The 24,253-nt window shown below is 34.2% G+C and overlaps 1 protein-coding gene across 1 annotated transcript in view; it reads left to right on the top strand.

Moving 5' to 3' along the window:
• The window catches only part of LOC113436984 (cholesterol transporter ABCA5-like), a 47,677-nt gene extending 28,413 nt beyond the window's left edge, over positions 1-19,264 (top strand). Inside the window, exons 21-40 of the mRNA XM_087925027.1 lie at positions 1,411-1,583; positions 2,026-2,156; positions 2,362-2,499; positions 2,805-2,918; positions 4,150-4,320; positions 4,866-4,979; positions 5,474-5,608; positions 6,827-6,892; positions 8,217-8,308; positions 9,103-9,226; positions 9,887-10,004; positions 10,110-10,201; positions 11,100-11,275; positions 13,997-14,072; positions 14,165-14,259; positions 14,945-15,064; positions 15,175-15,324; positions 16,571-16,650; positions 17,758-17,813; positions 18,237-19,264. Of these exons, the coding sequence (XP_087781153.1) occupies positions 1,411-1,583; positions 2,026-2,156; positions 2,362-2,499; positions 2,805-2,918; positions 4,150-4,320; positions 4,866-4,979; positions 5,474-5,608; positions 6,827-6,892; positions 8,217-8,308; positions 9,103-9,226; positions 9,887-10,004; positions 10,110-10,201; positions 11,100-11,275; positions 13,997-14,072; positions 14,165-14,259; positions 14,945-15,064; positions 15,175-15,324; positions 16,571-16,650; positions 17,758-17,813; positions 18,237-18,344 (2,329 nt within the window). The 3' untranslated portion in view covers positions 18,345-19,264. The remainder of the gene's footprint in view (positions 1-1,410; positions 1,584-2,025; positions 2,157-2,361; positions 2,500-2,804; positions 2,919-4,149; positions 4,321-4,865; positions 4,980-5,473; positions 5,609-6,826; positions 6,893-8,216; positions 8,309-9,102; positions 9,227-9,886; positions 10,005-10,109; positions 10,202-11,099; positions 11,276-13,996; positions 14,073-14,164; positions 14,260-14,944; positions 15,065-15,174; positions 15,325-16,570; positions 16,651-17,757; positions 17,814-18,236) is intronic.
• The last annotated feature ends 4,989 nt before the right edge of the window (positions 19,265-24,253 follow it).

Here is a 24,253-nt window from a genome sequence, read left to right on the forward strand (position 1 = left end):
AGCAAGTTTCAATGTAGTATATCATTCAGCCAATCATATCACCAGGGATGATTTCCCCATCAACCCAGTCTGAATATCTTTATGTGTGCCTTGATTTCAAGCTGGCACAAGCTGATTTTTTTAAAAATAAGAGATTCAGTAATGAACTTTCATTTTAATGTATGCCGATCAGTGTACATTCAAAGTGACAATAAAGTTATTCTATTCTATTCTATTCTATTTTATTCTATTCTATTCTATTCCATTCCATTCCATTCCATTCCACTCCACTCCACTCCATCCCATTCCATTCCAACTGTGATATTTATATAAGAACAGACCTTATTTTTGGGTATTTCATTAGACAATTTATTTTATCTGCAAATTCCTTTATGTCAGGTTTGCACATAATAATTGCTAATAGGCCTTAGATTAGAGAGTAAGATTTTCGTTATTGCAGCAAAAATACAATAATGTTTGCTTAATTGAAATAGTACTTGAAGCCTTTCATTTGACAGTTTCTTTTGTGAATTTAATAAATATGGTAATGGGTTGGAGGCACATTGTAACTTATTTCCAGTGGGTCACCTAATACACAGGTTAGGGAGATCTTTTAAATCTTACACCAATAAAATTCCATCAAAATCCATCTTTAATCAAAGATTATTTTTGGACTATACATGTAGACCAGCATTCATATCTAATGTTTAGTCTGTACAAATTGTACTGCTATGATTCATGCTAAGTATTGTAGATCTCAAGCAATTTTCTAAAATAAGAAAGCTTTTAAAATAGAAAACTTTTGTAAGACCTTGTGCATATATTGCATATTTAGAATGTTTTTCTCACTAGTAAGAAAACTTGTCAAGAGGTCATATTTGTAAGCATATCGGACCTCTGTAATTTATTTTTTATTAAATTAGGGACTTCTCTCATTTATTTTTGTAATTAAAAATGAAACTTTTGTAAGGTGATATAATTACGCTTTTATGTCTTTTCCTTTTATTTACTCTCCCTGTCTTGTAAACTGTTCTTTCTCTGCCTTTTTCCCACTATGAATTTTTATTCCAGTGAAAAAATTCTCCATTGCACCCTTCATTTATTTCTTTTGTCTCCCGTTGTTCATACTTAATTTTCCTTCTCTGTATGATTTTCAGAAATACCTCAGATGAAAGTAAGATTATTTAAGATTATTTAAAATTTATTTTTCTGAAAAAGTGCAAAATCCAAATTATTTACTGTTCTGTAGTGATGCATTCAGACATGTTTAGTATATGTTTGTGCTTGGCAAATTTAATATCGATAAATAAATTGTGGAATTTTTTTAACAATAGAGAAAAAAATCAACTCCAGATTGATGTTAGTTCACTTTTACTCTAAAGGACAGTCATTCTTTAATGTAATTTCACTCAACTTTTTTTTCTCTTAAAGGTTAGCACTGTTCCTAGTATTTCTGTGTGTTGAGATTTTTATGTTTCATGTATATAAAGAATACCTGAAAAATACTATGGCTCCTATCAAACTCTCTCCAGATTTATACTTTCTTAAACCAAATGAGACTCATCATAAATACAAAACCAGCCTTCTTATTCAAAACTGCACTAGTAAGTAATAAAAAGCACCACTCCTTTTTTCAGTTTTTTTCTTCTACTCTTTTGATTTCTATTATTATTCTATTTTAATATATTATACACATTGGAAACCAACTAAAAGAGTATTTTCTATACATGACTGAGATGGTTTAGTCTCAGCCTGAATTTTTCAATTTATTGAAACTAGAGCTAGCATTTGTTTTGCAGCCAAATGTTTTTCTTTTTCCTGACATCCAAGGCTCTAGAAGAGCTGTGTTGAAGTGATAGACTTTCTTGTTGTAACTGCAGTTCCATACATTCAAAGAGAATATATATGAAGAACTGTTTTTTTTTCCTGTAGCATGAATGGGGAAGTACAATGCAATCATTATGTTCATTTGATTGTAGAGAGAGATTATTGGAATGACACAGACTTGTTAATGATTGCTATCTTCCTTTATTCATTACCTTCTAGGTATAAACATTGATGACATGATCGTAAACCCTCTTCAGAGCCAGAATATACTGACAGAAATGTTCAATGGCAGTGATTATGTTTCAGTTTCTCCTCACAATGCAGCATTAAATGTAGTTCATGTAAGCAAGGTGAGAAGATATATAACTTATATTTAACAGCTGGTAACACATAGTCTTTAACAGTTTATTTAGAACATAAGTTTTGCTAAAAACCAGTAATTCCATCCAATGAGCTATTCTTATTGGATTTACTTTGTTTCAACTGGGGCAAAGCTGGTATGTGTTGCTGCTTTGGATTTGTAGCTAATAAGTTAAATCTTTATTGTTTTTGCAGACTTATGTCCTTAAAGCTGCTTTTAACCGAACCATGCTACATTCTTTACCTCTTATGATGAATATCATTAGTAATTTATATCTACACAACTTAAATGTAACTGAAAACATCCATGTCTGGATTAGCTCTTTCATTCAGGTAAGTAAATGAAAACCCAAATGCTGATATAACCAAATAAAATGATAGAAAATGCAGACTTTCTGTGGAAATAGATGTTTAAAGCAAGTTGTATTTCTTTTTCATTGTCTATTTGTACAATTTGTGAGTCACAAGATGACACACAGCCAATTTGCCATTTCCCCTGGTCTTCTAGTGCTTTTTGTTTCTCATTTCCAGATAAGCTGGAATAAAAAAATATTGAACCAGTGGTAAACATCTGAATGTAAATTACGTGTCATTTAAGTTTTCACTTATTTTCTATTACTAACATCTTTATCTTTCAGGAAATTACTGATAGAAGTTTCATAATGGTGATGATTGTTCAATGTTTGACAGTAGGTGTTACCATGACTGGATTGCCTTCATATTTTACTATGGAGAATGCAGAAAATCATAGGGTAACTTTACATGAAATCATTTTTAAAAAAATACATGAAGGAATAAAAAATCCCCATGTATTAGTCTAAAGCCGTGCTCCCCAACCTTTCTGGCTTGGCAGGCTGGTGGGGGGATGGTTTTGTGCTAGTGGCAAGCGAGTGTGCTCGCTTGGGCAAATAGAGCTGTGAGAGCGCCCATCGCTCATGCAGGTGAAGCTACGCACACGCTCACCTGCTGTTTGTGCAGCCTGGTTCCATGGTCTAAAGCATGATTTGTCTGCCCACATTTATATTCAATATATAAACTGATGTTGGGTAAATATTTGAATTTATTTCAAATTTGAATATATTTTAAACTGGAATTCATAAATTACTTTAAAATTTGTTCCTTGCCTCTGTTACTCCTCCCACTCTTTGGAACAACTTCACCCTTGAGATTTGGTTAGCCTACCCCTGCCTGCCTTTTAAAAGTGTTAAAGGCCTGTTATTTTTTCCCCAGACATTGAGTATGAGAATAGGATGCCTGACTGGATGAGTTTTTCCCCGTACTTATGAATTTATATGTTGCTCCTTTGTGTTTTTCATATTTAAATTTTAATGTACCAATTGATCAGTTACGGATGATGCTAGCTGCTTTGAGCCGTGTTCTGAGTAGGGTGGCTATATAAATTGATTAAATCAATCAATCAACACATTTATAATACAAAGTATACCAAGTAGAATACATCTATGTCTGAGGCCAACTTGAATAAAAAGGCCAATCTAACACACTCAGACATATATACACACCCACACACAAATAAATAAATAAAAAGGTCAATCTAGATCAGCAGGTAAAGCAGAGATATGCAACTCAGATAAGACCAAAAGTTGGGCATATTAAGTGCTACATTGCAAAGGATCAGAGTAACCTTGAAAAAAATGTTAAAAACTGAGAACCAGCAAATATCTAAACTGATTAAACATTAATATATATTGGATTAATTAACTGTGCAGTTTTAGCACATACATGTATTTAGTTACTCCTGCCCTTGCTAATCTGACTCCTGAGTTTAAAAGCAAACAAAAAGAACCCCACTAAAAGTTTATTATCTCCTATATCAGGATCGTTTCCTTCTCTCTCTCTCTCTCTCTCTCTCTCTCTTTTTCTGATGCATTCTTCATCCAACCCTGAGCTGTGATTACAGTTGTTAGATTTGTTCCAATATGTTGTATCAAATACTCGTTTTAATCAATTTTTTTTTTTTTGCAGATTAAAGCTTATACTCAGCTTAAGTTGTCTGGCCTTTATCCATCTGCTTATTGGTGTGGACAAGCGTTAGTTGACATACCTTTATATTACACTATTCTTCTTGTCATGACGGGGATCTTATTTGGTGTTTATCATGAAATTTTTTTTTCCCCAATGAAGATCTTTGCTGTAGTAAGTCTTCCTACATTCAAACAATTATTCTTTGGCTTTTCTTCAGTTTATTTCCACTTACCACTTTCTCAGTTCATTTCCACTTAATCAGGTCTTGTATTATTTTGTAGTCCTAGATCCACCCTTTTTTAAAATGCCCATCCCTGGTAAAGTATCACTTTAACAAGGAGGTATGCTGAGTCTCTTGAATTCTAATAATTTTAAATATGAAACACCTTGTCTTAAGCTTGAAACAGTTGTATTAAATGAAAATCTATTGTTTCATATTCAAAACAAGTTGTTTCAATTATTCTGGATATGTTTCAAGTACAAAGTGGTTTCAAAATGATCAAACATCCTGTTTCAAATGCAATATTTCACTCAGAAAATATTAATCTGAACTTTTAAAAAGTTACAAATTTGAAATAGTTCTGAATTCAAGACATTTTGCACAATTCTTAATGGCTTCAGCTTCTCACTATTTTTATCTTTTAGGATAATTTGTAAAAAAAACTGAAAACATGTATAAAATTATATATTAATGAATATATTTTCTTTTCTTGCAGGCTTTTTGCATCATAGGCTATGTACCTTCAGTAATTCTGTTCCATTATGTTGTCTCTTTCACTTTTAAAAGTATACAAAGCACCAAAGAATTTTGGTCATTCATTTTTCCAACTGTGAGTAAACAGGCAGAGCCTAATTTGTTTTTTCCATTTATTTAAATTTCTAATCTTGTTTCTCTGTTTACATATACACCTTCATGTTGGAATATACATGACTTCAGCTTTTAAAAAAAATTAAATCGTATGTGCCCTTATTCTTATTTAGTCTTCAGTAAACATCATGTATACCTGTGTATTTTCTCTGAGTTTCATTTATTACAATGAATCAAATCATTGTTGTCTAAGTCATAATGTCCAGTTTAGGTCTTGCATAATGTACCATCCCAGTCCTTGTAGTTCATTATCTACTATGGGGATCACACAGACTCTGTCCTAACAACCATGATAAAGTTGTTGAAGCCACTGTGGGTTTTTTAAGAGTCAGAAGGTGGACTGAAGATATTCCAAACTGTCTCAGCATTAATGTGGAACATCACAGGGACAAGAAGAACTGTTGTTTGATATTTCCCCATGAGTTTTATTATGATTATATTTTTTTTGTCTTTCAGGCAGCTTTGATCTGTATTATTGTCACTGATGTAGCATTTATAAAATGGTATACAGCAGCCATTATAATTCACATGTCCTTTTGTATTTTCGTTCCAATCTACCCTCTTATCGGGTGCCTGCTTACTTTATTAGAGGTAAGTTTACTATAGACTGAATTCACTATTCAGAATTCTAGTGTGCCAAAGAGCACTATACGTTATACTTAAATTTCAATATATGTTATACATTTTAAAACTTACGATAAACAACCATAATATGTCTTCAAAACAACAATTTCCGCTATAATTGAGGAAGGGGAAATGATTTATGCGATGTTTAGTTTTAAGCTAAATTAGGACCATTATGAATTCTGATCACTTCTCAACTTTTTGTATTGAAAATTTTTCGTATGTGAACTTCTTCCATTCATTTCAGAATTAAAACTTCTAAAATATAATTTATATAAAAAGGCAAGCACTACAGATATCAAGGTGTTGATAGAGTAAATATAGCTTCCACTGTTCTCCACTGTTCTCCACTGTCCTCATCAAAACTTGTTTTTGTTTTGATTGTAGTCAAATTGATATCTGTAGTGCTATGGGTAAGAACAGCCTTGATGTGAGAATTTCCTATCATTCTCTCACATGCCCTATCTTTTTAAGGACCCACCAAGTAAGAAATGAGAGATGCCCCTTTCAAACAATGCCCAATGTTCAATTGTCAGAGGAAGAAGATTATCAGTAAATGTACCCAGAGAAAGAATCCAAAGAGTTACACAGCAGTCAAAGACTGAAGAGTTCCATGGCAGCTGAAGAACTCTGGTTTGGCCTCAGAATTAAATAGCCTTGGACTTCCCGGAAAGAAATGGTGAATTAAAGACTACTTCACAGGACCAATGGCCGTGACAGAATAAAGAGCTGGCAAACAGACCAGCTCTTTATAATTCTCTGAGCAAGGAGAGGACTTGCGATCTCTCACAACTGTTCTTACACCTTGTAAGACCATAAGGCAATGATCTTTGTCAGCTTTAGAGCTCTGAGAACCAAGGGATTCTTGCTCAAACACCAGGTTCACATGCTTCCTTTTCTAATCACTTTCAAAAATTGCTTGGTAATGTCTTTTCAGCTATTAGGAACTTTCAGATGGACAAGTTTTTTATCAGTGGACCTACAGTCCACACTGCTTGTTTTGGAAAATAGTTGGATTTGCTAAATAGAATTCCAAATCAAATCATGAAAGGATTTGCTGTTATATTCCGAAGTATGAATTATTGTTGAAATATAAGAAGAGGGTTTTTTTTTTAAAAAAATTAATCATCTTCATGATCTGCCAAAAAAATGAAAAAATAATTGGAGTAATTATTATCTTGTTAGGAGACAAAGAAGATTGGCCAAAAAGTGGAAAGAAGTTCAGAAAGATTGTTGGTTTCAATAGTAGCGGTAAGAATTCTATTTTTTCTTCAGAATTCAGGAAATCTTATACATTTGAAGAACTTTTGGTACATTTTTTTCTTGTTTATAATTTGAATAGGATTATCATATTCTTCATTCTATATTCTAAACTCATGCAACATGTGCAATATGTTAACAAAAGATAATGTACCCCTCTTCAACAGAACAGTCGGCATGTGAAAGCCACATAGTTTGGTGAGCTCTAGATAGATTTACTGTCAAATATATCCTAATTTAGTGATTATATTCTAGAAATCAATTTACAGTATTATATCCTGATTAATAGGAGCTGTGTTTAAAAGCAACATATTGCCTTTTAAAAGGCTCCTCTCAATTAATACACTGAAAAAAACTGGGTTTCAGTTTCAGATCCAGCACAAGAACTACAACCTGTCATATATACACTTTATACTAATCATACTCTTAATATTTAAAGTTAAACATTGTCCAACATTTTTAGCAAAAAAAAGAAAGCGCCCTATAAGTTTCTAAAAATAAATAATAAATACTTCTAGGTGCACCATTCAGATAGCAATGAAAAAGATACAATGAAAGGTAAGGATTCTCCTCAGTTTATTTGTTTTCTTTTAGTATATTATTATAATTTTTTTGGAAGAACATAAGGACATAACAAGTTTGGAGGCTAGGAATAAGGTAATGAAGTACCAGGAAAAAAAATGTCAAAGTTGAAATATCAGATATCAATACATTTCAATGTATCATTAGAAACATTGGCAAAGCCCAGTCCCTTTTAATTTCAGTGCCTGCCCTCTCTAGAATATTTAATTACCTGTTATTAGATTTGCCCCTGTTTTGCTGGCCTTCCAAAAATAGTCAACATCTCTCCAGACATCAGAATCAGGAAGTTAGAGAAGCTTAATTGGTTTTGTTTGGTTTGAGATTTTATTCTCAGTTGCCTTTTTGTTAAACTGTGGTCATGCATAGTATTTATAATTAGTTATATTGTTTAATTTTAAATCCTGCTTACTAGCCAGAGTCACTTTGGTAAGAGGAAAGGCCATATAAGTATATGAAATAAAGTAGATGAGCTAAAATGAAGTATAAGATATAAATGAAAAAGCCTATAATATTATAAGATTTTTCATACACATTTTCGGAGCAAAATTCAACTGTCTCTATTGAGCTTTAAGCTGAAATTACCTCAACAGTGTTTCACATTGTCAATAGCAATATAGTGTTTTCTTTTTAGCAGAAATCAGCAAGCAATAAAGTTTCCCTATATAATTACTTAAAATGTAATTTGGAGCAAAACTGTGTTAATGATGCATTTTGTTTTTTCTCTTTCTTTTAGCCCTATTTGCAATGTATAATTTGGCTCTTTCTTCTGCGACACCTTGAGGTGAAGCATGGAGGCAAATCAATGAGAGCAGACCCTTTCTTCAGGCAAGTATTCTGCATTTTTTTCTTTTAAAAATCAGTATTGAAATTACTTTTCCAAAGCAAAACTTGACAACAAAAAGCTGCTTCTTTGAGAAAAAAAACACCTGTCGCTGAAGCTTTTTGTCCATAAAGATTTGAAAACAATGTATTAGATATCTTTTCTAGGTGTGGCTAGACTGGTCTTGAGTGTTCTCTTAAAGTAGCAAGATTTTTGACTTTTTCAGAACTGTCTTTGCTAAGACTGTTGACCAAGGAAGATCCATGCTTCTCAGAATGTTTTCCCTCCCTCCTTGCATTTCCAAATTTACTCTGTCTTTTATAAATCCCTTGTGGCATCCTAGGCCTCTCCCACATTTCTGTTTGGTGGATTATTTTTGCATCCAGCAATATTTTTCCTATTGGGACGAATGAATGTATAGATAATGACCAGGATTTTATTATGCTATTTCTCTATAAGGACTACCTCCTCACCCATTCTGTTCTCTCAGAATAGTCAGAATAGCCCTTATAATTCTAGGAACATGGATCAGGCCACTCTTCATTATGGTTTTTGTTTAGAGGGTTCCTTCCCAGAGTCAGGGTGGGGAGAAGGTTCACAACTATCGAATCCCCACAATGAAGTGAGAAAGTGCTTCCTAATGACAAAGTCTTGAACTCTCATTTGGCAGCAAGGATCTTAAGCTTTGGTCAATAGAATTGCCCATAGGGTCAGTTACTGTCTGGCCTATTAGATAGTATCTTTTTGCAGTCTATTTAGAAATCTCATAAGCAGAGATTGGATATGTTTTCCTATCCAGAGCTCCTACGCGGCTCAAAGCCTGTAAATTCTTAGATGTATCACATGAAGACGATGGCGATGAAGATGTTATGGCCGAAAAGCTGAAAGTTAAAGAGATGATAACTTGCCAGGACTGTGAAGAGGTAAATGTCTTAATCCTCCCATCCTAATATCACTATGTATACAATAACAGGAAGTTCCAAAGGTGCTTTTTCAAGAGGCAACTGGACTTGTCTTGTTTTTCCTTAAAAACAAGACAGAAGAGGAATGAACGTCTTTAAGGAAAAACAAAGAAAGTGCATGTGTCTCTTAAAAAAGCACTTTGGGGGCAACCATGACCTGGATGACTGAGAATCTCCATCGAGAATAACCCAGAAAAGAAAAAATTGGCTAGGCCACATTTGCAGTTATTAACACAAACAGAAATTGTACTGGGAATTAATCTCTCCAGGGATCAGAGGAAGCAACCTGTAGTAAAAGCACAAAGGGATCTTTATCATTTACCTGATCTTCATGGATTGATTGTATCCCTGAACCAGCCATATTATTCCCCTCATTCTCAGTCTTGGTCCCAGGAGTATGTAGAGAAATGTCAAATGGAACTGGCCTGAGATACTCTGCACCCATTTTCATTTTTACAATGTCCATCTCTCTCATAACAACAGAAAAGGATTCAAACTATTCCTACATATTGGCTAATCATGCTGACTAAAAGAAATAATGACATTTGAAATAATGACATTATTGTGCATCTTATATACATGCTGATTCAATGTAAGCTCAACTTTTTTTTTGTTCTTTAGAAACCTGCAGTATTGGTTATCAGCTTACATAAAGAGTACGATGGAAAGACTGATTTCCTTCTTGGAAGAAAAATGAAAAAAGTGGCAACTAACTATCTTTCACTTTGTGTTAAGAAAGGTTATTTTCAAATTATTTACTATGGAATTATTTTGTCAAAAAAGAAACAATTAGCTTGTTGGAAAAAAACCAGTCCCCCTTCCTTTTTTTGTGCTTCTTTTTTAGGAGAAGTTCTTGGAATTTTAGGCCCCAATGGAGCTGGGAAAACTACTTTGATTAATATTCTAGCAGGAGAAGTTGAACCAACTTCAGGCCAAGTATGTAATTTTGATCAAATCTTTGTCAAATCTTTCTCGCTGTTTTTGCTTATTAATCGCTATTGAGTTTCCATCCACAAGATTCAGATTCACAGTACTTTCTAGGCAACGGAAATGGATATTTCTTATTGAAATATATGTATTTCAGCATTGTTAATGACAGAATATCAGCTGAAGTCCATATTTTATTTCTAACTAGCACAAAAGTACCTAAACCTCATTTGGATAACCAAATATTCACATCTTCAAAATTGTCCCATCTGATGGGACCCAAGCAGCATGTGTTCACTGAAATTATCTGAAATTATCTCCCCTTCTCTTGCCCCTCCGTGCCCCCTCCCCCGCCCCCCGGTGGTCTGAGTTGCTTCTTTTCCTAGGTCCCGGTTTAGAGATACATGCCTTGATGGTAATTTTACTAATGCATTTGGTATATGAACCTCTGAGTTATTACCTTCTTTGTGTTGCATTGAATGTGTTTTTAACTTTTACACTAATCAGAGCCATCACGAATTAGGTGGTATATACGTTTGATTTATAGCTCAGTCAATAACATAGAAGAGATCTGCGCAGTTGACAATATTTGAGCACATGGATTCATCCTTTATGTGGCTGTATGCACAGATTTGATGCACTCTATTAATCCCAACAATCAATAGAATATGGGAATGGACATAAGCAATTAAATGAATCAATTTTATAAAAAATAAAGAACAAAAACTATTGGAAAATAAATTCCTAGATAAATGCTTATATTACACTAGAATACATTTTTAATAAAATAAAATGTTGTCTGTTATATTTATTTAACATTAAGATTTTGGTTAATTCGGCTTTTCACAGCCTCCTTTAACTGGAAACACTATGAACGAATACTGAGAAGAGATTCTTGTATTCGCAGGTTCTGATGGGAGATTATTGTTTAGGTGAAAATATCATGGATAATTCCATGAAATACATGGGGTACTGTCCACAGACAAACCCACTTTGGCCTAATATTACATTACAAGAACATTTTGAAATTTATGGAGCAATCAAAGGAATGAGTCCTAGTGATAGGATCGAAGTCGTAAAATGGTAAGAATCTCAACTATTTAATTTTTGTATACATTAATTGTATTTTCTCTTATTATGCAGTGACCACAATCTTGTTGAAGATACTGATTATATTAAAATTTTATAAATGCTATAAAGATTCTAATATAGTTGGCTGTTTATTTACATTTGGTATTTTTGTATACTTATTTATTTACTACCTGCCATTTCACCAAATAATGACTTTATTTTTTTTAATGGCACATTTCAATTTTATATTTATTATTTTATATTTATTTATTGGTAATAGTTCAGCTGCATATAGTTCAATATAAACTTCAGTTGCATATAGTTCAATATCAACATGTATGAGCCACGGTGGCCCAGTGGTTAGAGTGCAGTACTGCAGGGTACTTCTGCTGACTGACTGCAGTTTGGCAGTTTGAATCTCACCAGGCTCAAGGTTGACTCAGCCTTCCATCCTTCAGAGGTGGGTAAAATGAGGACCAAGATTGTTGGGAGCAATAGGCTGACTCTGTAAACCGCTTAGAGAGGGCTGTAAAAGCACTGTGAAGCGTTATATATGTTGAAGTACTATTGCTATATTTGCAACAGATTAATGCAAGTCAAGGTGCCTGCACATACCATCAGTTTATTATATTATTACCAAGAATATCTCAGTTTCTTCATTCTTGTACATATATTTCATAATTTTCCTTGAACAAAATTATTTAATAATTAACAAAAAACCATGTGCATCTAACCATAATAGATGTAATTCCAGTAATTACTATGAAACTACTTTATATTTTATATTTGAGTTCAATAAAATACCAGATCTTTCATCACATATACTGGAAATACATATATAAATCCTGTAGACTTAAAACTGCCTTTAGACTTAATACCAACCAAAATGAGCAGAAAATCTTGCTACCAACGTTCTGCAGTTTCCTGCTGAAGTTTTCAAATGGGACTCATGGGTTATAGTTATTGCTGCTACAAAATATTTGGAAACAGTGCTGTATGAGCATTTTAAAGAAGTATAAGTAGTATGTCTGATATTTAGCAGACTTGATGAGAGAATGAAAACATATTACTCTGGCTTCTATACTAGCAAAATAAGCAGCAGGTGAAGCTAGGCAGAATCACATCCGATACCTCGACAATCAGCACAGAGGTCCCCCAAGGCTGTGTGCTTTCTCCACTTCTCTTCTCCCTATATACCAATGACTGCATCTCAAATGATCCATCTGTTAAAATACTGACGTTTGCAGATGACACAACAGTGATTGGTCTCATTCATGACAATGATGAATCCGCATACAGACAGCAGGTTATACAACTTGCCTCGTGGTGTAACCAGAACAATCTGGAACTGAACACACTCAAAGCTGTAGAAATGGCGGTAGATTTTAGAAGAAACCCTCCCATGCTACCACCTCTTACAATACTAGACAACACAATATCAACAGTAGAGACCTTCAAATTTCTAGGTTCTATTATATCACATGACCTAAAATGGACACATAACATCAAAAACGTCATCAAAAAAGCACAACAAATAAGGTTCTTTCTGCGCCAACTCAGAAAGCTCAAACTGCCCAAAGAACTGCTGATTCAGTTCTACAGAGGAATTATTGAGTCTGTCATCTACACCTCTAGAACTGTCTGGTTTGGTTCTGCAACCCAACAGGACAGACACAGACTCCAGAGGATAATTAGGACTGCAGAAAAAATCTCAAGAACTTGCCTTCAATCAAGTACCTGTATACTGCATGAGTCAAAAAGAGGGCTGTGAAAATATTTACAGACCCCTCACATCCCGGACATAAACTGTTTCAACTCCTACATTCAAAACAATGCTATAGAGCACTGCATACCAGAACAATTAGACACAAGGATAGCTTTTTCCTAATTCCATCACTCTGCTAAACAAATAATGCCCTCAACACTATCCAACTATTTACAAAGTCTGCACTACTATTACTGTTAATCTTCTCATCAGTCTTTATAACCCACCCCCTCCCACTTGTGACTGTATAACTGTGACTTTGTGACTTGTATACTTACGATTTATATTGACTGTTTCCTAGTATGATTTGATTGCTTATTGTACCCTATGACTATCATTAAGTGTTGTACCTTATGATTCTTGACTCTTGACAAATGTTTCTTTTCTTTTATGTACACTGAGAGTATTTGCACCAAGACAAATTCCTTGTGTGTCCAATCACACTTGGCCAATAAGGAATTCTATTCTATTCTAAATGAAAGCTTGTGTATTCCAGCTGTAAGGTATTTCAAAAGATTACGTGGCTCCATACCTCTGGACTGTACAAAACAGTGACACCGCTCAAAAGCCAACACTATCAGCCTTAAAAAAAAAAAACCCCAGTATTCATTTATTTTTCTTGGCCTTCTCCCAATTTCTCTTTATAGAGATGTTGATGGTTGTGATGAAAATGTTTTTCATTCTAAACTTTCTTGGTGATCTATGCTTTGTTGTTATCACTGGTTTTCATTAATTACATTTATTATATTGTTTTTAAGTTGTTAGCTACTTGGGAAAGTTTTATCTCCTGAAGTAGGGGTTGAAAATATGTTAATTAAATATGTTGTGCTGTATCTATCCTACCTGTCCCTCATTTTATAATGTTCTATGCTTTTATGAGGCAGACTGCAGTTTCTTAAATGTGCAAATTTTTAACACCTTATTGATATTCTTCTTTCAAGACTATAAAATGTACTTGTTTTTTACAGTTTTTCCAAAGCACTTGACCTTAACGAACATCTACAAAAGAGAGTGAAAAAAATTGGTGCAGGAGTCAAACGAAAGGTATTTTCTATTTTTAAAAAATGATGGTGCAAGTTGTGTTATATAAAGTGAATGGATAGCAAAGTAATCACTTCTGAATTTTTATTTTCCAGTTATGCTTTGCCTTAAGTATGCTTGGTAATCCTCATATCACTCTATTAGATGAGCCATCCACTGGTATGGACCCTATAGCAATACAGCACATGTGGTAAGTAGCCTCCCATAATACTGGAAGAAAATATGTTGCTTTTTATGTAATTTAAATTGTAATTTAATATAAGTGTTTTGTAAAGCCTATTATCCTTCTTTCACTATCAAAATCATGGCTTTCTAAACTCTTGTTTCAATAATCAAGAGAGAAATTTGAACTATTATTCAAGGATTTATCAAAGTTTAAATCTTGTAAATGCTTAACAAAACTTTCAGGGAAAGAAATGAGATCGGGATTCAGGAGAACAGAAAGTTCACAGATTGAAAACAAAAAATGTAGAAAAGGGAATGGAATGGAATAGGAAAAGGAAATGTGGGAGATAATTGTACAAAAAAATGAAAGGAGGAAGAGACATAAGAATAGTTTTCTCCTAAACAAGTGAATAGATGGTTCAATTATAGAGTTTCTTTTAAATATTCCCAAAGACAGCTGTATAGGCTCTCCATAGAACTCGGCAAGGATGTCTCCATCTATTTCATAGGTAGCTCTAGCATTCTACATGGTCCAGAAAACCAAACATTTAGTGCTAACTTTTGCCTTTCCTTGGAGCCCAAGTTTGTGAAGAGGCCAGGAGATGATTTTATATCATTATACATGACTGCGTTGTTTAAAATCAGACGGTTTACAGGCTTAGTTAAGGAATCTGTTCTTTTTTTGTTGAGTTGTGCCTTATATTGTACAGGAAAGCAATCCGAGCGGCCTTTAAAAGTAAAGAGAGAGCAGCTATTCTGGCAACACATTATATGGCAGAAGCAGAGGCAATCTGTGATCGTGTGGCTGTCTTGGTATCTGGAAAGTTAAGGTATTTCCTTAGCATCTTAATTTTTTTCTTCAAAAAAGAAAATTAAAACATGATTGTGAATATTGAATTCATTATCTATCTACGGCATCTTTTCCCCACCTAATAAATAGGTACATTGGAACAGTTCAACATCTCAAGACTAAATTTGGCAGGGGATATTTTTTAGAAATGAAATTAAAAGAAACACCAGAAACACATCAAAAGGAATACCTTCAAAGGAAGATTTTGAGCATTTTTCCAAATGCAAATTGTCTGAAAAGGTAAAGCTTGATGGATTGATTCTAGATTTACTCATGTGTAGTCTTAGAATTAGGCCTATTATAATCTGAATTATTTAAAGGCAAAATAGGGTTTTAGAACACATAAGGAACTTACCTAACATCTTTCATAAATCAAACACAATTTTTCCTAAGTTTTCCTATAAACGATGGTTATTACTTACCATTGAGACTATTTAAATCAGCATGACTGCACTATATGTGGTAAAGTAATCTTCTTTAATCATATATTGCTAATTTTGAGAAACCTATGCTGTGATTTATTAGTTAAATGTAGGTATCTCCTATCTCACTTTCAGAGTGACCCTGGGTGCATAAAAGCATAAAAACCATATAAAAATGTAGAAATCAGTTAAAGGAGCCAGATATTTTATGCATCTTAAAATATGTCTTTGTGTTGGCCTTCCCTAGCTAATGTCATCTTTAATATTTGTGAATCATGTTTAAATCAGTGCTTTAATTCTGTTTTATTCTCCTTTACTCTTACATTTATTGTATATTTTTATAACTACTGTAATCTGCTGCAGAATAAAGTTGTATTTTTAATAAAGAAATTGTAATAGAATATATATAGCTGGTGCAACAATATCATAAAAACTGATTATAAACAATATAACACAGTTGCCAGAATGATTCACTGGAACATCTGCAAGAATTATCACGTGCTAGTAAGGAACAATTGGAGAGAATATAAATTTGAGAAAGTAATCAAGAACGAACAGGTTAGAATATTGTGGGATTTCTGAATACAAACTGAATACAAACTGGTAAAGATTTAGTTGTGATTAAAAAGAAGAAGGCAAGGATAACTGATGTGGCAATAGCAGGAGATATTAAAACAGAAGACAAAGAACTGGAGAAGATCAAAAAAGTATCAAGATAGGAAAATAGAAATAGAAAGTTTATGACCTAAACAGGCCATGGTGGTCCCAGTAGTTATTGGCACACTGGGAGCCATACGAGAAAAATCTTGGGGAAAAAATCAGAAAATCTGTGCATTGACAAAAATTCCATCTGCTAGTTACAAAAGGCCACAATGTTTGGATCTTCACCAATACATTATAAAATCCTAGATTCTTGAGAAGAATTAAATGCATATGAAGGCCAACTCAGCTAAGCACAAACAGCTGTGATTTCATATTGTTGTGTACATAATTATAACTATTGTATATGGCTAAAGCTATGTACTTCTTGTTAAGGCTTATCCTTTTTTTTTACTTTTTTACAGCTTTGCTTCAATTTTGGCATATAAAATTCCAAAAGAAGATGTCCAGTCACTTGCATTGGTTTTTTCTAAACTGGAAGAAGGTAAGGATTTAATTTTCTAAGTATAATAGAATCTTCAACCTCACTTATCCACCTTAATCTTGTTGTCTATCATCATTAACATCACCCTATTACATTATGATTCTATATGCATTTATCTTTTTATCCAATTTCTGGTAAGCTTTTTTTCATATGGCTTTCTGATTTGCAGAGCTTATAGTTTTTCGGACTTCCTTTATGCTTTTATAGTATTTAAAGCATCATGGCATGAAGTTGTCAAACATATTCACAAAGTTACATTGGAGGTATATATATGCTGCCATGTTAACAGGGGTGAGATTCTACCAGTTCGCACCTATTCTCATTTTAAGCAGTTCGGAGAACCGGTTGTTAGAAGAAATTACTGGCCTAATCCTGTAAGGAAGGCAGGAAGGAAACATTCTGGTGTTGCTTACAGAAACTGCCTCTCCATTAACCCTTATTACATTCTTGGCAGGACTAGACTTCCTGCCTCAGGAACTTCTCTGGAGTTTTTTTTCCCCTCCTTTGCTGGTACTTTGCGTGTGTGGAGTGACCATTGAAAAAAGTGACTTATGACCATTTTTCACACTTATGACTGTTGCAGCATCCCCACAGTCACGAGAGGCTAGGCAAGGAGATGCGTGCCTTGATGTGAGTGATGTTGAGTTGGCCACGCCCAGCCAATAACATGACCACCAAGCCTTGTCCACCCAGTCACATGACCAACAAGCCACGCCTACCAACTAAGCCACGCCCACAGAACTGGTTGTTTAAAAAATTGAATCCCACCCCTACATGTTAATAATTGATGGTGTTCAACCTTTGGAAGTGTGCACAGAAGCAAGAAAATGAGAAAATCAGTGTTGTACTACTGCAAAAGCCATTCCTTTTAATATGTGTTGTCATGCTGTATGCATAAAATATCATGACACTTTCTTCAGAAGGAATCCAGTGGACACTTCTTACAATCTTAATAGAATGCGGAAGTCAGAATTAGTCATTAAATTTCCTATAAATCCCCACCCCAATCACATCTTGTTTTCTTTTTACAAATGTCTAGGTATAAATGGTATAATATATATAGTCTCCCAGTGAATAATAAACAATTATTTCTGACAATTTTAACAGCAAAACATGCCTTTAATGTTGAAGAATACAGCTTCTCTCAAGCAACACTTGACCAGGTAATTAGATAAAGATTTACAGTACAAAAATTCATAATATGCCCTCCAAATGTATATTCTCCACAAATTTCAAAGCAGTCACTTTGTTATATGAAATTGTCATTTCCATCCATAATTTCATAAGTGTCCATTTGTTTTCTTGTTCTGCAACAAGGGCATAAGGCATGTCATTCAGAGCCAACATTTCATTCACAATGTTGTAAGAGCAGGAAGATTTTTCTATACACAGAGTACTTAACACATGATAATGGGGAACCTTGTCCTTCTTCTGAGGTTTATCTCCAAATCATTAAGGGATTCAAGAGAGCTGTGAATTTTGAATCTTTTAGTTAATTCAGGTCACAAATATGCTCCCCTGTTGAGTGGAATTCTAGTGAGGCAAAGTTGTCATTAAACCACTCATGCACTGTTCATTTCTTTTAGGTATTTGTGGAACTTGTCAAAGAACAAGAGGAAGAAGACAGCAATTTTGCTACATTAAATGGAACAATTAGTTGGGAAAGATCCCAGGAAGATCGAGTAATTTTCTGATTTGTTGCAAACTGAAGAATTCGGCTGTTTCATTTTTTAAGGGGCTTTTTTGCTCTGAAAATTGATGCTTTTGGGGGGTGAAATGCACTGAGCACTATGCATATAAAACATACTCTTACATAGCTGAAAGAATTCACCTTCTTTGCCTTACTATGCTATAGGTAGGATGAAATGGCTTTATTTTTTTAGTAATCTTATTTGGGTGCAACCTGCAATCTAGGGGCATAGGATTGGCTATATCTTTTTCTAAGTCTGCAGCAAGCATGGTATTTTGCATATCAGATAATAGCCAATGAATCAGATTCTGCATTAATCTAGTATTTATTTTTATGAAAAGGATTCCAGTCATTTGTTCCTTTATATTTTGTTTTACAATGGGGGTAGAAAGAGAGCAATGTACAATGAAATTTATAAAAATAATATTTCTCCTCTGCAGGTTGGGAGATCTCAAAAATTATAGGTGGAGGTACTCAAGGTTGCAGGAGGAAGGTAAAATCAGCAAAAATGAATAATCTTCACCTGCTTCAGGTAGCTCTCAGTTAAGAGATGAGCCTCCACTGTATTTTGCTCAATTCCATGAGCTGAGTTTGGAGGGCAGTGAATTTCCCCACTATTTATGTATATTTATGAAACTTTTTATATGCAGTGCATTTTATGAAAATTTATTTTAAGAATTGCTTTATATTCCTTTTTTCCTTGTTGTAACTGTTGCTAATCTATAGTATTATTTTTCAGAAGATACTGCTAAAGGCATTGTATGTTTGCAGGTTCCTGGAGCCTTTTGTCAGTTTTCATTTGAACATACTGTATATAATCCTTAAAAAAGCAGTTGCCTAAGTACTTAGCTTTTCAATTGTTGTTATTTAGGTGACCTGCAGCTCAGGTATATCTTATAATAAACAATTATTAATTAATCTAAACTTAAATGTGTTAATTTTGGTTTAAGTTTCTTAAAGGGCTTAGGTAACAATGAGAAAGTTATTCATACAATAAAGCCTCAAATTGATATTTTCTTCTTGAATGAAACAATATCATGATAACTTGAGATAAATATTGAAAAGATGTCAATATATTCATGTTTTTAAACAAAACAGTGCTCCAAATGAGTGACATTTGCTTTTTACTTGTCATGCTTTCCACTTTCCTTTGAGGTTTAGACATTCTGATATCTAACGTTACAGGTAAGAAAATGTCATGAATTTCATTGACTTGGAAGAAAAAAATGAGCCACAAAAATATATTACTTTTTAGATATCACTGCTTATCAGTCAACAATAACCCAACATAGGGACTATATTGTATGTTACCACTCCATACTTTGTCTTGAATTATCTAAATATCACTGTTGCAAATTGCTGAAGCAAACTATGTATTATATTTGCATATAAGTTTATTTCACTTTTCCAAATATAAATATTTAGCACTAATGATGTTACCTAGTTAGGTAATGGAACTTCTGCAACCAAGCTTAAAGAACACTAATGACCTATAGTACAAATAAAATCAGTAAATTTATTCATTTTTCTTGTTCATATATAATGAACACATCACATACACATGTGAACACATTTTCTTTTCTTTTTGTTCAGTATATAACACCCCAAGTTTAATTTTCATTTTTCAATAATATTTGTACCACAGACGCAACCAGAATCTTATACTTTAATGTAATGATAATTAGAACAGGGATTAAAGCATATTTAAGAGCATTTCCAAGTGAGGGTCTTCTCAGCACTCTAATGCACCTTTAAAAGAAGAGGAACATTTGAACTAGCAAGCAATGGGACAAAAGTTTTAAAAAGCCTAATCCTGCATCTTCCCTGTATATTAATAACGCTGGCTGGTCCACTCAGACCAAACAATAGGGTTGCTTTGTTAATTACTTTTGCATTGAAGCCAGGAAAGGAGAGGGGGATGCATGTTGGGTTTTATATACTGACTTTATTTGATCCAATTGGGGTATTCTGCCTTTTGAAATAAAGAAGATCACCATTGGCTGTTCTGTCTGAAGTAGCAAAATGCCTCTTTATAGATCCCAGAGTCACTTCTGCTGATACTTTGTCATGTTCTTCAGTTTTTTAAGTGTTTTTTCCCCCTATTACCCACCTCCTGAAACCCAAGAAGGGTTTGATGGGGAGAGAGATTGATTAAAAAACACATAAATACATAAGAGAACTTGGAGAAATCCACATGAAACGACAGCAAAGAAAAATGAGGTGAGACCTATTGGGACAGCATTTTTTCGTCTAGAAAAGAACAAAAGCTTATCTCCACAACTCTTGGAATTGGTGCTCTGTGATCTGATATAATAAAGCCTTGAAGGCTGAATGATTTATAGGTTTCTGGGGTATTTTTCCTGGTATTTTGGGATGTTGTATTTTTGGCCATTAAAAAAAATAAGCTGCCTCCCATTAACTACTATTTATTCTGTGATAAAGATGTTACACCAAACAAAGACCATATTTGAAATGGATATGTGAAAGAACAAGCAACCAGGGCTGCTTTGCCAGTTGTGACAGCCGATGATATTATTCCTGGTGGTATGACCATGTTCTTATATAATCCACTTAGGTTTGGTTGGAGAATCAAAATAATTGAATCTAAGTGGGAAGAATGTTTACCCGGCATATCTTGAAATGCAACGCCATCTTTTTTCAGTCTTTGAACCTTTGTTGGTTGTATGAAAGAGAGAAGGAGAGCATGTCTTAGTGCAGGGCTACACCCCATAGTGGAGAGCATTAACACTTTTTAGCTCAAAGGGCCACATTTGTTACCAGGTAGAAAATCAAGACGCATCCTTTGCATCCACTAAACATACAATCTATAACATAAAGACTGTAAGTGATCTCCTGGTGATTTTTTTCAAGATTGCTGCTTTCTCACTGATAGTAGCCGTAAATGGTGTTCTCTTTCAGATCAGCCACCTGATACTGTGAGTTTCTTTTTTCTTTTTGATTTGTATGCAAACTGCTAAAAGTGCAGAGAAAGCTTGCAGGGTATCTACTCATGACTAAATGGGAACAACTTTCTGCTATCCCTTTTTTAATTTATGGTAATTGCTTTTCCTCCTCCTAAGCATTCAGAACAATTGGGACAGGAGATGTTCCATTAAAAGACTCTAGCATTGGAAAAAGAGTTATAGGAGTTAAGATTAAAGGGATCTTAACCTGGAGTTATTATTATTTAGCATATGGGATGTTACAATTAGTCAGGAGACTACAATGTTAGCACAAAGTAGTTATTTCACTGCCAAAGAGTCTCTTTAGTTTGTGCTCATGCACTTTCCAAGGTGCATCCGAGTGGACAAACTAGCTTTGCACCAGAAAGATGAGTAGCATCTGTGGTGTCATCTGGGGTCTTTTCTCATCACCAATGTCACTTGCAGTTGGGTGTCGCAACTGAGCAGGTCCAACACTAGCAGGGGTCTATCCGTCTGCACAAAATGGCTGCTCACATGTAAGATGCTTTCAAACTGCTAGGTGGGCAGAAGCTGAGGCAAGTGATGGGAGCTCTCTCAACCATGAGGTGCTAGGATTCGAACCGTCAGAGCAAAAACCATCTCCGGCATCTTTAAGGCACTCACCCACCGTGCCTCTTAACTTGGGGGTGCTGAGATATTTCATAGCTTTACTGTCAAAGTCTTCTGTGGGTCAAATCCACTAGTTATTTCTCACCCACCATTGAACATAAATAGTTGCAAATTTGATGGGACACAAAACTACAATTGAAAGAGCAGTTAATAGCATCCCCAGACCTCTAGGTGGAGCTGCTGCTTTGCTCTTTCAATATTTTGTGCATATTTGCTTCTTCCTTTGGCAGCTACAATTTTTCTTCAGCCCAGTTGTGGGTTTTAGTGATAGCCAAGAAAAAGACACAGCCTGCAGAGAGGCAGAATACTTGAATAAATTCCACTTGACTTAAGAAATATATCCATTTATAAATATAGTGCATAAATAATTTTTTGACCTGTTGAAAGGATTATTAATTATCATCAACATTCCTGCTAGCCAGGTGAACAGTTAAAGATACATGCATAGGCCTACGAGCTTTTAAAATGTTCCTGCAAATTCTTTTTGGACAGAGAAGACAAAATAAAAAGAGGAATAATTTATGAATGTCATAGGGATACAGAAAACAGCTTTGCCTCTTTATTGAAGTAAACATCTGGTGAGTTCATACATTTTGAAAGAAGCAAAAATGCTAGAAGCACTCGGATATCGCTGCTGGAGTAAGGTGCTAAGCCACATGGAAAAGTTGTCTTTTTAATCAGGAGTGCCACAAAATATTAAGAGGTGCTTCATAATAAAACTGTTGCCTTGGCTTTTGTTTCTCTGTGCTTTTTGTAACTGATACAGCCAGAGAAGTCAAAGGCTTTCCTAATCACATTGTTATTATTTTATTTTGTTCGTCTCATTCAAATTTTGCACTGGGACAGATTTATTCACTATTGTTATTTAACCACTGACCATGGGCACAGTGGGAGTAATGACTTTTGCACTATTAGGCAATTGTACCTTGTATAAAAATAGACAAATTTTTTCTAACACAAAACCATTTTTAGATGGTAATTTAATGCAGGGGCAGGAGAATGTTATAAAAACAATACATTAATATTTCTAACTAGTGATTTCAACAGGAACAAACACTCTCAAAAACTTGGAAAATGCATTCTGCCATATAGCATAGGAAGATCACCAGAGAGCAGTTTAACTGACATTGATTAGTTGTCCATAAATCTACAATACTATCTATGATTTATACAACAACTAACAATTAAGAAGAAACCCTTTTCTCTAACCTCATCACTATAGTCATTGTTAAAAGCATGGCTTACCAAACCTGAGAAAATTACCCAAAATTAAGTAAACATGTTTTTTGGAGGGGGAGGGGTAATAAACCAATTAATCCACAACAGACTTAATAATTGCCACACTTACTTAAATGTTTTTGAAAATCTCCCAGAGTATTCCTATTAAGGTGAAAACTGATGAAATGGCAAGATCATTCAAGACATTCTTTTTAATAACATAGGTAGTTCTTAAGTTACACCATTTTTTTCAGTAACCATTTGAAGTTGCAGGCGGTGCTGAAGAAAAGGATTTATGACAGTTCCTTAAAGTTCAGGAAGACTTTCTGATAAGCAGTTTTGGGTAATAAAGGAAAAGTAAATGGAAAACACTGGTTTAAAGTATGATTAAGCACAGGAATTTGGGCTTCTGTGGCATCCATCCACACAGAGAATATTGTTCAAGGGGATGGAAGAACAGATTCAATTAAAGATCAATAAGTTAATGTCCCACATTACTGAAGCAATCAAACCTGACATGACAACAATTTGATACTGCCAAAAATAGCATTTGAAGGAAGAAAAATGAATGTTTGGGGATGATCTTGGCATCCCTAGACTTAAATATTATGGAATATCTGTCAAATATTCAGGGCATGCTATTCCTAGAAAAAGTTCTGCACCGAAAAAGAAAGAAAAATTCCAAAGGCAAGATGAGAAATAATCTTATCTTTCTATAGGAAGTATTTGGAAGCTGTTACTCTTGGCATAGACGGTATCCCAAAGTATTGCCTGACATGGCATGTCATATTCACCATTTTCTTTTTTAACCTGTAAATGATTGCACACAAATTATAAATACACATTCAGAGTTGCAGAAATATGTCATATTGAGCATGTAGAGGTTGAGCCAACTTCACCTTAGAGATTCCCAGAAACCAATAATTACAGGTAGTTCTCAATTTACAACAACAATTAAGCTCAAAATTACTCTTACTAAACAAGAAAGTTGTTAAGTAGATTTAGCCCCATTTTACAACCTCCTTTGTCACAGTTGTTAAGTGAATCACTGCATTGGTTAAGTTAGTAACATGATTGTTAAATGAATCTGGCTTCTCCATGA

The sequence above is a fragment of the Pseudonaja textilis genome, chromosome 2, assembly GCF_049901715.1.
Source record: "Pseudonaja textilis isolate UNSWEBS1 chromosome 2, rPseTex1.2, whole genome shotgun sequence".
In the NCBI taxonomy this organism is placed as follows: Eukaryota; Metazoa; Chordata; class Lepidosauria; order Squamata; family Elapidae; genus Pseudonaja; species Pseudonaja textilis.